The 15,621-nt window shown below is 33.5% G+C and overlaps 1 protein-coding gene across 1 annotated transcript; it reads left to right on the plus strand.

Moving 5' to 3' along the window:
• The first annotated feature begins 250 nt into the window (after positions 1-250).
• LOC148273047 (uncharacterized) lies at positions 251-12,646 on the plus strand. The gene is made up of 5 exons (XM_088239207.1): positions 251-505; positions 2,272-2,361; positions 5,981-6,079; positions 8,752-8,822; positions 11,583-12,646. The coding sequence occupies exons 1-5, from the start codon at positions 469-471 to the stop codon at positions 12,048-12,050; spliced, it is 765 nt and encodes a 254-aa protein (XP_088095333.1). The 5' UTR covers positions 251-468; the 3' UTR covers positions 12,051-12,646.
• The last annotated feature ends 2,975 nt before the right edge of the window (positions 12,647-15,621 follow it).

Here is a 15,621-nt window from a genome sequence, read left to right on the forward strand (position 1 = left end):
TTATGTCAATATGTTTCGCGAATTAGAAAACCGTGTTGCACAAGGGAATTCGATGCCTTAGAACTACACTTGTCGCATGCATCAAAGGTCGTTTTTGCTTGCGCAAGCCTGATTGAAAAGTGAAGACTTGTACCTTTTCGCATACAAACCGACTTTACCACCAAGAATCCGACACGGGAAAATAACGCTTAAAAACAAACGAAATAAGGGCTTCAATTCTGCATCGGGAAATTTCATTTATATTATATTTAGTTTTGTGTTGTTTTGCCGCCATGTTCAACGCAAGAAATTTGAATGCTCATTTAGTATTGAAATTTTTCTCTAGCGAACGGTTTACAATTTTAAATCATTATTTTAGTAAATATTATTTAAATTTTAAAATGTTGAACGCTGTGTGATGCATACAATATATTGTTCTTAATTGCGTATATTTTACAGTCCAAAGAAAGTTAATATAAAAGTGCTATAATGAAAATTATTACGTGTTTTGTTTTGTGCATTTCCTGTGAGTTTACTATTTTTTTTATATTTTTCTTTGATACTTATATTTTTCGTGTCCCATTGGAATGAAAAATACAGTTCAGTCTCTAAAATATACTTTATTACAATTAATAATGCATCAGAGCAATACTGCCAGCATAAATGTCGTAAGAGACACAAGCTAAAGAAGTTACTGACTAATTTTGTCTTTTGAAATTGGTCGTGGAGAGTCTGAGGGGTTGGTGGTGGGGTGGCTATTGAATGACCAACACATGTTCTTTTTTTTATTTTAATTACATATTTTTACTTTTTTATTGATTGAATTTTTGAAGATCCTCATTACTTTTTTTTTCAAACCTTTTTATTTTTACAGCAGGACATATATCTTTTTTATTCCATCTTTTACTTTGTTTTTTTTTTTACTATGGTTTATTTTCTTTTTCCTAGCTATTTTGCTGTTTAAAAAAAAAATGCCAAAAGTACATATGAATATTTTTTTGACTATGTCTTTTACTATGGTTCTCACTATGTATTTTTCTTATTATTTTTCTACTGTGTCTTTTACTATGTATTTTACTGGGTTTTCAAATATGATTCATACTACATTTTTTTACTATGTATTTAACCATGTTTTTCGCTATATTTTCACTATGTCTACTCCCTTTATTATTGTTTCTATATATTGATTACTGTTTTTTGTAAAATAAAGTTACTGGCTCAGAACTGGGTAAATAACCCTAGTTAGATAGTCAAACCAACTTTGTATAGACGTATAATACACATTTAGATATTACTTTTTTTCTTTTAAATGACTTTTTGGAAAAAATTCACTAGGATTTTTTTAAAACTTACCATGAGAAATGTTCCTCTGAGTTTCACGGTCTGGCCCTGAACAACCGTGTATAATATGATAATAAATAAAAAAAATAAACATACAAAAAAGCAGCTTTATGACAAAATGTACAAATGAGTTAAATATAAGGTAATGTTCTTCAAGAAAGTTAGAACCATTTGATACATTCGTCCCAGCTCATAAATAAAATTCAAATTAACTGTCCATCACGCGCCCTACGAAATCACCGAACCTTTCGAATACCTAGCGTCAATACGAACTATTGTCAGAATTTGTTTTTACACAGATCGTGTTCCACTTTTAACAGCTTTTTGAACCATACAGATATCTATCATACAGGATTACAATTATTCAAAAATAGTGTATTGAAAACTTTTGAATAAAACTCCCGTTGGTCCCTTTTTCTCTTATATCACTCAAATTACATGCATTAATATTATTATTTTTAATCAAATTTCTCTTCTGAAATTTGTATTACTGCTAAAATCGCTTTAATGAAATTTTATCGACTACTCTTGGTTTAAAATCTTCTCCTTATATTGCTTTTTCAAATTTGAAAGATTACTTGCTATACCTGTTATTTTTTCTTCAAACTTTAAAATAACTTTTTTTACTTAGATTTTAATTTTTAAACAACTTCCTTGACTTTGTTTTTTTTTCCTTCTCTTTTTGTACTTTCATTAATAACCTTACATATAATTGCTTTATAATATGGAAACTTCACTGGTCCATTAGAGGTGTAAAATATAAAACTTTGTAACTGTACTGTATGTTCCTAAATAAAAGAAAATAAAAATAAATAAAATAAAAATAGCAATTAAAGAACTAACTTTTATGGTAAATAACTATGGACTGCATGGTTTCTACAATAAATCAATAAATTAATTTAATCAAGGGACAACAAATTATTCGAAACATTCGATAAATTTTATTTTCAGATTCAAATGCTGGATTGATTCCGATTATACCCGAAGAGTTGCCATCTCTATTATCCGTGGCGTATTCCAACATACCGCCAATCAAAAAAGGTACCCAGCTTACATTTATATATTTTTATTTAGAAATTTACTTATACAGGGATAAAAACAAACATTCTTCAAGCATTGAGACATAATATATAGAGATAACGCTCCATCGAATCCGAGCTAAAAAGCCGTCCCGTTGTAATATCACGTCGACTTTGACAAGCAAAACAAGTAGTACAGTAAGAAGCACGCACTGTTTTTTTTTTTATTTTTTTTTTTATATATATTTGGACCCCTGTATGTAGCCTTACGTGTCATGTACAAGGCTAAGGTACTCGGAAAAAATCGTTTTTGTTTGTCTTGAAAATGAGATGTGCGATCACTGATTTTGGTTTATTACCTTTATGAGTTCAATCACCATTGTTGCAAAGTTCAAGAACAATGGCGCGTGATAACTACTTTTAACTACAGTGTGGATATCTGTTAAGGATATTCATCTTTCCTGCATTCTGCTTCAAGATTATGGCGTTGCAAACTGAAAAATGGGCACTGAAATAACAGGTGTTCGATACTCTGTGAAGAAATATCATCGCATGGACAATAGTCAGCATTCCTTAATTTAAACCTATAAAGGTAACTTCTCATGGCTCCGTGTCCGGTAAAAATTTGGGTCATTTCGAAAGTACTTTGGTGATGATGACGGAATTTTGCTGCATCAGCCAGCGTTGGGAAAAACATTTTAGTGATTTTACCTGTAGAAGAAGCGCGGTAATGATCCTCCCAACGCTGCTGCGTATTTTGTTTTATACAGCGTTTAGCAAAGCTAAGGTCTACTGTAAGTTCTATTCAGTATGTCGCTCCCTTCCGCATACGCGTCACCTTTGTTTGTCGTTCCACTATTCGCCCGACTAACTGAGCAGGACGGAGACAGAAGATAGCTCACGACTGGTAACATATTGATAAAACGTTTTTTTAACATTAGAACAGCTATTTTAAACAAGTACTGATTAAGGTAAAAACATAACGTACCAATAAAAGGTTATACCATCGCTTTTCCAGATCGATTTGTGCAGTATCTTAGCGTACATATAGGTATTTTAGTAATTGCGAGGAGAAAAATAGCTGGTGAACACTCGCAACAGACTAAAGTCCGTTCTATCAAACATATGCCAACTGACCGCAGGTTGAGGGAACATATTTCTAACGCTCATGTTTCATCATCATCATTCCCTTTTCGTACCTAATGGTGCATAGGACACTGCCTTGGTGCATCAATCGCAGCGTATCTTGATCATTTTTGTTGCATGAAGATAAGATGATAAGTCTTACGCTTCAGATACCAATCCAGAGGCTATGAAATATTCTGATGTGATAAATAAATATTTCATATCAACCATGTCCAGAATCGAACCCGAGACCTCTCGCATGGTAGGTCAACGCACTGTCCATCACACCACGGGGCCGACAGACGCTCATGTTTACCCTAGTTATAACATACTTCCACTTTCTATTAAAACAATTAGTAACGAGAAAATGTTTAAAAAGGCTATAAAAAATGTTTAGTGGAGCTGGTAGAAGTAAAATGGATTGTCTCATTCGCCCAAACCAATATTGAATCAACCGCTCCACAAGTGTATGGCTTATGTTAGGTTTTTGTTATTTTCATTGTGCGTTTTGTAATATAAATAATATATATGTACATCTATACCTAGTTTTTAAAACTGTGGATATTTTGTTAATTATCTCTGTTTATTAAGTAAGTCTTCTTTGTTTATTCTCAAATTTAAGAACATTTCAAAAAAAGTATATTTTTAAGTGTCCTCGGCACGGGTAACTCCAGTGAGGTCACATTATTTTTATTATTAATTATAGTTGGTAAGAGAAAAATATGAATAAATAAATAAAATACCCCAATGTATTCAAGTGGGAATGTAGAAGATCTAAATGTGTTTCAATAGGAGGGGGGGGAAACATTAACGTTCTGCCTTTGTACACATACATTTCTTTACCTCTTTAATTAAAAAACATTACAATATTTGAGTTTGTCTCAATGTTCGTAGACAAAAGACTGGATTTCACCCCCACGGGAGTCATTAAGATTAACAAATTACAACAGGGATGGAGAATACATTAAATAAGGGAATATGGAAGTCAAGGCATCTACAGCGTTTGCGACTTGTCATTGGCTGGTTTAAGTGGCGATTTTTCACACTGTGTAACATTTACCATTTTGCCTATGTTTAAACATCCATATTTCTTCAATTCTTCCATTTGTTGATTTTAGTGAACTTAAAGAACCGAAACCTTTATTGTTGTGAAGAGATTCATCTAACTGAATTATTTCCCATACTAGGCAACGCCTGAAAACAATTTTTCAACTTCTTCTTGGACCGGTTGGTTTCATTACAATTTCAATATGTTTAATCACAAAGTTAATGCAACAATGTTTGAGTATGTCCAAATGCTTGCAGACTGGCTGGATTTCCTCCCTAGGGAGTTATTCATATTAAAATTTATTGCAACAGAGAGGGAAAATATTATTAAGAAGGGAACATGGAAGTCTAGACATTTACAGGGCTTAGGACCTGTCGTTGGCTGGTTTAAGTGACTACTTTACACACTGTGTAACATTCACCATTCGGCCCATGTTTAAACATCCACATTTCCTCAACTCTTCCATCTGTTGACTTTTGTGAAGTAAAGGAGCTGAAACCTTTATTATGCGGGTGAGTTTCATCCGGCTGAACCAACTCACTAGGCAACGCCTGAAAACAATTTACCAATTTGTATACTTCTTATTTTACCGAATACCTAATTCAACAATGTTTGAGTATGTCCAAATGCTTGCAGACTGGCTGGATTTCCTCCCTGGCGAGTTATTCATTCATTCATTGAGAAACATGGGCAGAATGCTGAATGTTACACAGTGTGTAAAGTGGCCACTTAAACCAGTCAACGACAGGTCATAAGCCCTTATTTCGTATTTACTGCATTTTGTGGTTACCTACTGTATTGTATAGGACTCGTCGCACATTATTCATTCGATGTGTATCAGTTAAATTTTTAAATAAAATGCTTTTTTTTCAGAATACGGTTTTGAAATTTAACATACTTTAAAAAAAAAAAACAATTTATATCATTTCGTCATTTGAATTGTAACAAAAAGGTTTCTAACTTTTTACTTAGCTCTTTATTGTACCATTTTTAAAACAATTTACAAGTTGTAAACGATTATTTTTTCATACTTACTCTCCCTCATTCATTCCCACACGCACATGTATCCTCTCCCTCATTCATTCACGCATACACACATTCACATACACATGAATACAAACGTCACACAAATACAATTACTAAACTTCTTTTCTTATATATTATGTGTCATTATATTTACAGTGGATTTTTTTAATTGGCTTTAGCATTGTTAAGATTTTTCTAATTATTTTGTTTATGTAATAGCTGTAACAATCCCAAATAAAATAAAATAAAATAAATGCCTAAACTTCCGTATTACCTTCTTAATAATGTTTTCCCTCTCTGTTGCAACAAATTTTAAGAAAGTTAATGCATTAAACATGAATAATAAGCTATTCGTTCTATTTTTTTAATCATATTTACGTTTCCGCTGAAAATCTACTAAAACTATTATTCTTCAGTCACTAATATTTTAATTATTTTTTAGGAACGGACTCCAGAGTAGGATTTGGCTTCAGCCTTGGAAACCATGCCGACTTTCAAGTAGTTTTTGAGTTGGGTCCACAAGTTGATACAAATCCAATAGGTCAGTTTACCCTTGTATGTCCTTATTGCCGTCGAATGACCAATATGAACTCATTTTTTTTTCTAAAAAACCTGCTGCAGATCATAAACGTAGCCATCATCTCGACTAAATCCAGGAGTCTCCTCCATTCCTGCCGGTCAGCTTTTCAATTCAATTTTATTTATTTATTCATAAATATGAAAATTACCAAATGGAATATCTTAATTCATACATATAGAAATAATTATAATAATTTACGAATAACTGACGCCCGACGAAACCGGACATCTTTCAATCTCTCTTAATTAATGATTTTTTAAACTTTAATTTTTATTTAATTTTATATATTTATAATTTTAATTACTTTTTCGGGGTTGTCAAACTTTTTAAAATCATTCTTATGTTGTTGAAATTCCATTTGTCGGTGCGTTTTGAAGCTGCAAGACTTTTTGTGAGTTTAGCTATCATATTATTTTTATCATATTATGTTAATATTACCAACTATCAAATATCTAAATTTAGTAAATGGGGTCTAGAATTTCAACCGTGCATGCGCTCAGTAGCTTCAAGACTTGTTGCTGTCTAACTTCTATTTTTATAAATTTGCTTTTTATTTAGTTTTTAAAATATCACTTAAACTCTAAACTTCATTGTCAAATAAAATTTTTAAAAATTAAAATGTAAATAGGGGCTAGATTTCTTATGCGCTCTGTAGCTGCAAGACGTTCTGTTATCTAGCTCATATATATCATAATTGTAATATATCATAATTGGAGACAAGGAACTAGAATCCCAACCATGCGCTCTGTAGCTACAAGACGTGTTGAGATATTTATTTATTGTACAGCGCCCTTGAGGTGATTTTCACAAAAATGGCGCTATATAAATTATCCAAACATAATAAGGTAAAATTAGGTATATATAAAAATAACACATAAGCATGCATAATATCCAGAGAATAATATGTTAAAAAAGTAAGAGAATCTTCTAACGAAAAACTCCCTCAGAGACGTGAAAAATGTCAACGTCCAAAGTAATATTGTTCAACATAGAGATAACCCCTCCATCGATAGGATGGTCCTGTACATATATTGGAATATGAAACAGTATATGCTGACGCTGTCTAAGGTAATTATCCGCAACATAAAAGCTAATGCTCCGCATAAGTTCAGGGTTGTCAATAATACCGCGCAACAATTGAAAGAAGTGCGTAGTTAAATACACATTCCTTCTGATCTTCAAACTGCTGTAACCAAGCATACCCTGGAGGAACTCAGTGGGATAAAGCCGTGGATAATATCCGCACTCCCTCATGTAGAGAAACCGAAGAAATTTCTTCTGAACCCTCTCCACCATCAGAGAGTACTTCAACTCACACGGTCCCCAAATCATCGAGCCACTCGAGTCTACTTCGCACCGACGAGTTATAAAGAATTCTCAGTACTCGTGTACTACCAAAAACCCTGGCAGTGCGCAAGACGAATCCTAACATCTTCAACGAACTACTACAAACTATTTCGATCTGATCATGAAATGTCAGGGAACTCACAAAAGTGAGGCCTAGATCTTTAACCTTCGCAATCCGCATAAGATTCTGGTCATTCATTCTATGGCGGAAGAAAGGCGTTTTGTGGGCCCTGGTGAAAGACACAACTGAGCATTTTGAAATATTGAACAATATTTTTTTCAGATCAGATACGTTTATTATATCCGCCTGGAGAGTACGAAAATCATCCAAAGTTTTAACCCTCAAATATTTTTCGAGTCATCCGCAAATAATAAAAACCGTGATTTGACTACAACTTTTTAAATGTCATTAACTATTGTGTGGCTGTGATGTCACACTAGTCGACATAGGACACAAGACTTGATATATCTCTCTTATTTTTTTAAATGATGAATTCGTATTTTTTGTAATCTTCAAATGGACATTTTCACACCGGATTTGGAAAGTGAATTTTGTACAACTATGCTGGATGTTAATACAAAAAAATATTTATCCTCGCTACGCGAAAAAAGAGTGTCCGCTAATTCAGCAACACATATATGTATAAGAAAGAGCACGAAGATAGAACTCATCACAAGGAAGACAGAAACGCTGTTCGCAGGTGTTAGTGTGAAAGAGACAAAAACAAAAGTAAGTAAAGTGTAAAATAGATTCAGATTTCAGCCGGTTGATAACAGTGATGGGAAACGCACGCGCGTAATCTGAGCGGCGTATTTATGATTATTAATTTATTTTACTACAACAGGGCTAAATTATATGTTTATTTGCACAAATAATGGAAAAGGGATTATTAAACAGTATGTCTCCATCTTTTTTTTTTCAATTTTTGAACTTTAAATTATTCCGTCTTTTACTAGTGGTAACACGATGTTACATCACCGCGCGCAAAGGGATTATTTATCACAGTCTTTTAAGAGTTAATAAAAATAAAGAACAGCTGCCCCTTCCTCTCCAATCCCTTCCACGTGACAGTCTCTCCGCCGCCTAATTTTGAGCCATTTCAGTTGCCTACGATAATCAGAAATGTGGTCATATTTCCTAAGACCAAAATGATGGCTGATGCATGTATTCTGAAGTACCTAATACAAGTTTATGATGCTCGCAGGTTAAATCAGTCATGGAAACATTGGATTGTATTTCGAGTATATTATTTTGATTTTTTATTATACTTTTATTTTGATTTCAGGAATGGCGTACCCGACAAACACAAAAAGACACGTCGGTAAAACTCAAAAAGTGTCACAATCTAAAACAAGGGTAAGTTTGAATTATTGTTAACTCACATATAAGTAAATAATATATTCAAAACATACTAGCAAAAATAAAGGCTCCCGCAAATATACTGGGGCAAGAATTTGTGTTGTGTATTTATTGAATGCGGAAATTTCACTTTTTTTAAACATTTTTAAAGTAATAAAGGTCCATAAAATTCTGCGCAGTAAAACAATTTTTATTTTTGCTAATTATCAGTGGCGTAAAAAATATTTTTCAATTTGTAATTTTGAATTCTCGCAAAAACGGTCATTCCATTGGCCACGCCCCTAATACGTCACAATTCATGTTTATTTGTTTCTGGCTATTGAAATTTGTTTCGAACCTTATCACGAATCTTGACGTCACAACAACCAAGGCCGAACACGTCGCGTTTTTCTAGCAATAATTTTTTATGAAATTTATTTTTTACATTTATGTATGAAAACATTTCTTTAAATTGATTTCGAAAATACAATTAATTATTCTTAATCCATTTCATATATTTTAGTCGGTATTCATAGTATGTGATTAATATTTAAAGCATTATCTTAGTGGTTAAATATTTTACTAAATGTTATTAAATATTTGTAACTGACTTTTCACTTTCTACCGGTTTCGAGACGTACCCGTCTCTTCCGCAAGACACCAATTAAACCAACATGCAAAACCCACTATACACCTTCACCATAGTTGTTGCACAAAAATATAAAACCAACGTGCCATGCATTTTAATAAGCACCCCTTGCTGCATTTTTTCGGCCTCGTGGTGTAGTGATCAGCGCGTTTGCCTACCATGCAAGAGGCGTCGGGTTCGATTCCCGACATGGTTGATATGAAAAAAGGGTGTTGAAATTAAATATTTATTTAAAAGGGTGTTTTTACACCAGAATATTTCATAGTCCCTGGACTGGTACCTGAAACGTAAGACTGATTATCTTACCTTTATGTAAAAAAAAAAATATTTATTATGCACCATTAGGTGCGAAAAGGATGATGATGACATTCTATTCATTAAAAAGAGAAGCTATTGCTTACCTGCTTTTTTATCCTTAATTTCAACAAAAAATTTAATCGCAGCAAATTCAAATAGATAATTAATCTCTATCAAATTGTCCTTATGAAATGCATTGAACAGTTATTAACATTTACAATACTAAAATTTATTGCAACAGTGCAATTTATTACCTATGCTTCCTTATCCCCTTCCAGTCTGTCTACAAACATTTGGACAAACTCAGAAGAAGTTCACAATTCAAATAAACAAAACGAAAATAAACAATACAAAGACAACAAAATAAAATTCTGAAACTAACATACAACCTACCCTACCTGACCTCTACGACTGAACTGTACAAAAAACACACCAGTTTGACATAAACTACTTGACTAAAATTGAGAACTTAAAAATTGTGCACAAAATAACACTGGGAAACATACAAGACGACGACATAATATTAGTTAAAAATGCTGACAAACACAAATATAACACCAGACAACAACAACACTATCATATTGAAAAAGCAAAGACAAACACAGGACAGTCAAAAATACTACATAATGGATTTAAACACTACAACGACTTACCTTACTACTTGAAAACTTTTACTGGAGACAAATTTAAAATCAATCTAAAAAGCACATGATGACTGAACTAACTAGACTAGACGAGACATAAAATGACTAGACAATATAAAATTTCTAATGTAACCCTAACGGGTTTTTTTAAATTGTAAATAAATAAACAAAATAAAAAAATCCCTCTCCCCAAGGAAATTCCAGTCCTAAACCTAATATCTTGGTGCATACATAGACCAAAACTTAAAATGGAATGACCATATTAGTGAACTAGTTAAACAAATTAGAAAATGTGTTTACATATTTATTAGATTAAAGAATATTTTAAAAAACAATCATTTAAAACTAGCTTATTACTCCATCGTACAATCTTTGTTACAATATGGTATTGTAGAATGGGGTGGTGCATATGCCAATATGTTAAACCCTCTCAAAATAGTACAAAGATTAATTATTAAAGTAATTTTAAAGAAACCCTCAACATTCAATACAGAAAGTCTATATAAAAATTTTAAGGTTCATACAGTAGACACTCTTTATAAAATAAATTCTATTATACAAATTTATAAAGAAGAAAAAATAAAAGAATTTGAGATGAATAAGTTACTCAGATACCAACATAATATTAAAATTCCTAAATTCCATACAAGTCATGGTCAAAATAGCTTTGTCTTCAAAGGTGTAAAAAATTATAATAATCTTCCCAATGAACTAAAAACTATTTAAAAGAATATATCAATAAATAAATTTAAAGTTAATCTAAAGAAATTTTTTGAACACGTGTAAAAACAACATTAAATTTTAATTAGTATGAATGTATTATTGTTTTATGTTTTTTCTTTATATATCCTGTTTTTATTTTTCTTTCTCATGTACTCGTATTAAAAAAATTATAAACTCCTGTAAATAAACAACTACAACAGTGTAAGTCACTCTCCAAGCACAAGAGTTAGTCTCTTTTTTGGAGAGTTGCAGTGATAACATTTACTAGATGTGTAAAAGTAGATATGTTTAAAATTTTACAAAAACATGTACTCTTTATGAAATTTATTTGGAAAAAAATTTAAAAAAAAAAAAAAAATCCTTACTCTTGAAAATAGATTTTGTCTTCTAAAATATCATCAAAACAGATAGACAATGCCTAGATATGTTCCATCCCTTATTCGTTTTTTAAATATTTATTTTTAGCCCCAAACAACAGATGGCAGCTCATATCTCAATAGCTGGTCTGAGAATAACAAGCAGAAAAGGCCTTTCGAACCTCTTCCGATACCTGGCGTACCACAGGGACAGGACCTCTCACCTCTAGGAACTATAAACCTTCAAGAAGCAATCGCGAATATAGACACATCTCAAGGAGTAATACCCCAGCCGCGTCCTGCAAACATGCCGAAACTAGTTCTATCCCAGTTAAAACAGCTGTACGGGGAAAAACTCGAAGAAGATACAGACGATGTCACGACATCAAAACAAAAATTCACCCAGAAACAAAAGCAGAATACCAACAGACCCGGAGTCCACAAAATTCAAAGCGTAAAAATAGGTACTAATTCAGATAGGTTGACAGAATTCCACGTGGAAGATGACAGAATCAGTGAATTGAAGAAGCGAAAGGTCACAGAAGAACTGTCTGATGTAAGCTTGGACGACGAATGAGGGAAAAAAATCAAAAAAGTCTTCAAGTGCTTTTCTGGGTTTTCATTCCCTGTCACCTGTCACGATGTTTGTCATCAGGGCTGATGAACGCTGCAATGCAGTGCTGTTTACTGACCATGAATAACAACCCAGAAAAATACCAGGACCTTAAAGACGGGGAAAGTCTACAAAGTTAAAAAAGGGATTCAACGTGAAAAGTGGTTTTTTGAAAGCTCCTTTTTCATTTGCACGCACACATCAAACTAAGCGTAGAAATATAGTTCATTTACAGCTCTCTAAACTGCTACAAAGTACTCGATCACCCTGTTTGACTGTTTTTGTAAGTTGAAAGGATTGAACGCCAAACATCCCAACATAAAATCCTAGCTACTTTCACATTTATATTTATCATCCATGTCTTTCAATAATTTAGCCTTTTGGCACAGATTTTAATCTTCAATTATCTGATCATGACAACTTTTTTGTAACTCTCACTTTGCATAATATAGGTATATAACAGGTGCTTCACTATCCTTTCATCATCCATTCGTTCCATATGACTATAAGAACCTTTTTGTATCACTTTTTTATGGGTAATAAAGATTTTTTATATCAAAGAGTCTACTTTAGCCTTTTTGGCTTTACCATTGCAATTCCTAAAGTAGTTGGGCAGTTCTGTTTACAAAAAAGGTTTGGGTAAATGTTTTCTTCTGAGTTTTTAAAATGCTTGGGGAGAATATTATGTAAAATGTGTCCTAGAATGGATGCAGCAGCTTCGTATAACGAGCATTTAGAGGGTGAGGCGGTGGACCTGACTTGCTACACATGCTACGGACACCTCAGGAGAGTCTTAACCCAAGTTACCTCTTCATCACACCTGCGGGCTCGTGCCATCCTGGAAGGAAAGAAAAGAGGCCTCAAGACCTTTGAAACAGATCCCGGTAAGTGGGTGGGTTTCAATGCCATCCTGGAAGGCCATTAATGATGATCTTTAGGCTTAATACTGCGGAATTAAGGGACGCGAAATTAACGAGAGGAGGTGAGAATGCTGGCTAGCGATAGGGTCTCCCGGAGGTGTATGGTGGTGTCCATATAGGAGAGAATTCGGAAAGAAGAAGAGTTTCATTGTTTTCAAATAGAACATTCAAAACTTTAGAATTCAGAATTCACTAACACCCCGAGAAAATAGTGGCACAACTCAAAAGACACATTAGCTCTATCAGTAAACTAACATTTATTCCCAAAAATAAAGGCACTACACTTAAAGTTCACTTACCTGTGCCATCTAGTTTTGCTAAATGAAATGCATTGAAAATATATAGAATCAAAATCCAAAATAAAGAAGCATATCGACTCTGGAAAGGAAAAAGTTACCAAGCGACGTGTAGCAACTTTACAGAAGAGTGAATTAAAGTTTTTATTTTGATTAATAAGGAATCTCGTATTTTAAATAATTAGTTAAACCATGTAGGAATCACGTCAAAATAATATGTATGTATAAGATTTTTTATTAAATAATAAAAAAATAAAAACTCAAAACTTTTATTGGATCTTCTGTAAAGTTGCTACATGTCGCTTGGTGACATTTTCCTCTCCAGCGTCGACATGAAACCAACTCCATTCTATCTCATATTCATTGATAATAAAATACATTTATAAATTATTGATGAACTAACTTTTACATTATATAAAAAATTGAACAACAGTATAAGAACAATGAAATAATGCAATTTCACCTACCAGGAATGAAACCAGGGCCTGTGATGATTTTCATTTAGAACATTATTGTGACCTCAAGCATTACTCAGAAATTTATTAGGTTGAATAGACCGAACCGTATTAGTTTTTTTCAGTTATTTACAGTTTTATACATCTCTCTGTGATTACGCCTGACTCCAGGCATGGCCCATCTGTGGACAGTCTCCCTCCATCTGGAACGGTCTTGTGCTCTTCTGTAGGCATTCGTCAGTGATAATTCTGATAATTTAGTGACTAAGCCGCTCTATCTTGTCAGTTGACTTCGACACTTCTCAGGAGGACAGTTTTCTCCAAGCTACCAGAGTTCTCCCTGGAAATATGTCCAAAGAACTGCAGGATTCTTTTTTTGCACATGGATGTAAGTCTTTCTCTCATGTCTAGTTCCCAGTCTCCCACTTCTAGTACAAATGTATGTATACTCCAGAGTATACACACATTTGTACGTCTGGCCGTCCACGGAATCCGCGGCATTCACCTCCAACACCACATTTTGATAGCTGCGATTTTTTTTCTTTTCAGATTCTCTCAGTGTCCAACACTCCACACCGTATATTAGCACTGAAAAAAAACAAAGGCCTTCACTAGTCTTTTTTTGGTGTTAATGATACTGTGATTCTTCCAAATCTTCGCCAGCCGACTCATAGTACTTTTGGCAATACCAACACATCGTTGTATTTCACCTCCACACTCACCACCATCGCTGATGAGAGAACCTAAATAAATGAAATTGTTGTCTCTTTCCAAGTTATGCAGCAAGGAAAATGGTGCTACTTAATGGTACTATACATTTTTTTAAATTTAATCACCAGCATAGCCTGCAGAATGATGAAAAGTATAGTCTCATGCATAAAATAAAAATCCGCAAATGAATCACTCTCTAGGGGCCAGGGAAGATTCAAAATAGCACCCCAGGACATGTTTAAGTAAGTTTTTATGTGATAACATCTGGCAATCATTAATCTACGTAATCAGAGTTTTACTGTAATAAATCTTTCGTAATAATTATAAAATGCAATATATTTCACAAAGATAATTCGATTGGGCAAACTTCAAATATTTATTGTTTTTTTGACAACGTTCATTATGAAATACAAAATTAATTATGAATAATTCATAAACATCTAAGGTTACTAACGAAATAAAAACATTTGTTTTTTAACCTTACAATGGTACATATGATTACACTTTATGTGCAATATTTTTTTTTAAATACAAAAACTGAAACACTAAATCAAATGGAAAATCTGTATACCCATTTAAATCTATATCCACTATTTCTCTTCTTCGGTGGCACTACGACCCAAATCGAGTCTGACATCCTTCAACTCTCGTGTGGCTGTGATGTAACACAAGCCTACATAGGATACAAGACCTGATATTTATTTATTCATATGTTTTCTCTCCATAGATCGAGAGAGAGAGAGAGAGAGAGAGAGATCGAGCATGGAAAGACAGATGCTCGGTGTATGTCTAAGAGACAAAATAAGAAATGAAGAAATAAGGCGCCGAACCGGAGTCATAGATATCATGGATCGTGCAGCGAAATCGAAATGGCAGTGGGCAGGACACTTGACGAGGCAAAACGATGGCAGGTGGACACCCAGAATAATAAAGTGGAGACCGTGGGCAAACAAAAGAAGTGTTGGAAGGCCACAGAAAAGATGGGTCGACAACATTGCCTCTATTGCCAGTAAAACGTGGATGATGAAAGCGGGTGATAGGAAGGAATGGAGACGTTTGGAAGAGGCCTTTATCCAGCAGTGGAGAGAATAAGGCTGCAGAAGAAGAAAGAAGAGGAACATGTTTTCTCTTACAAACTATAATAATAAATCAA

This window comes from Micrasema longulum, unplaced genomic scaffold (genome assembly GCF_059751315.1).
Source record: "Micrasema longulum isolate JH-2025_06_02 unplaced genomic scaffold, ASM5975131v1 h1tg002094l, whole genome shotgun sequence".
Lineage (NCBI taxonomy): Eukaryota > Metazoa > Arthropoda > Insecta > Trichoptera > Brachycentridae > Micrasema > Micrasema longulum.

Coding starts and splice junctions, on each gene's coding strand:
- LOC148273047 (XM_088239207.1), top strand. CDS start 469: ATGAAAATTATTACGTGTTTTGTTTTGTGCATTTCCT. Junction 506..2,271: donor TTTTGTTTTGTGCATTTCCT/GTGAGTTTACTA, acceptor TTTTATTTTCAG/ATTCAAATGCTGGATTGATT. Junction 8,823..11,582: donor TGTCACAATCTAAAACAAGG/GTAAGTTTGAAT, acceptor ATTTATTTTTAG/CCCCAAACAACAGATGGCAG.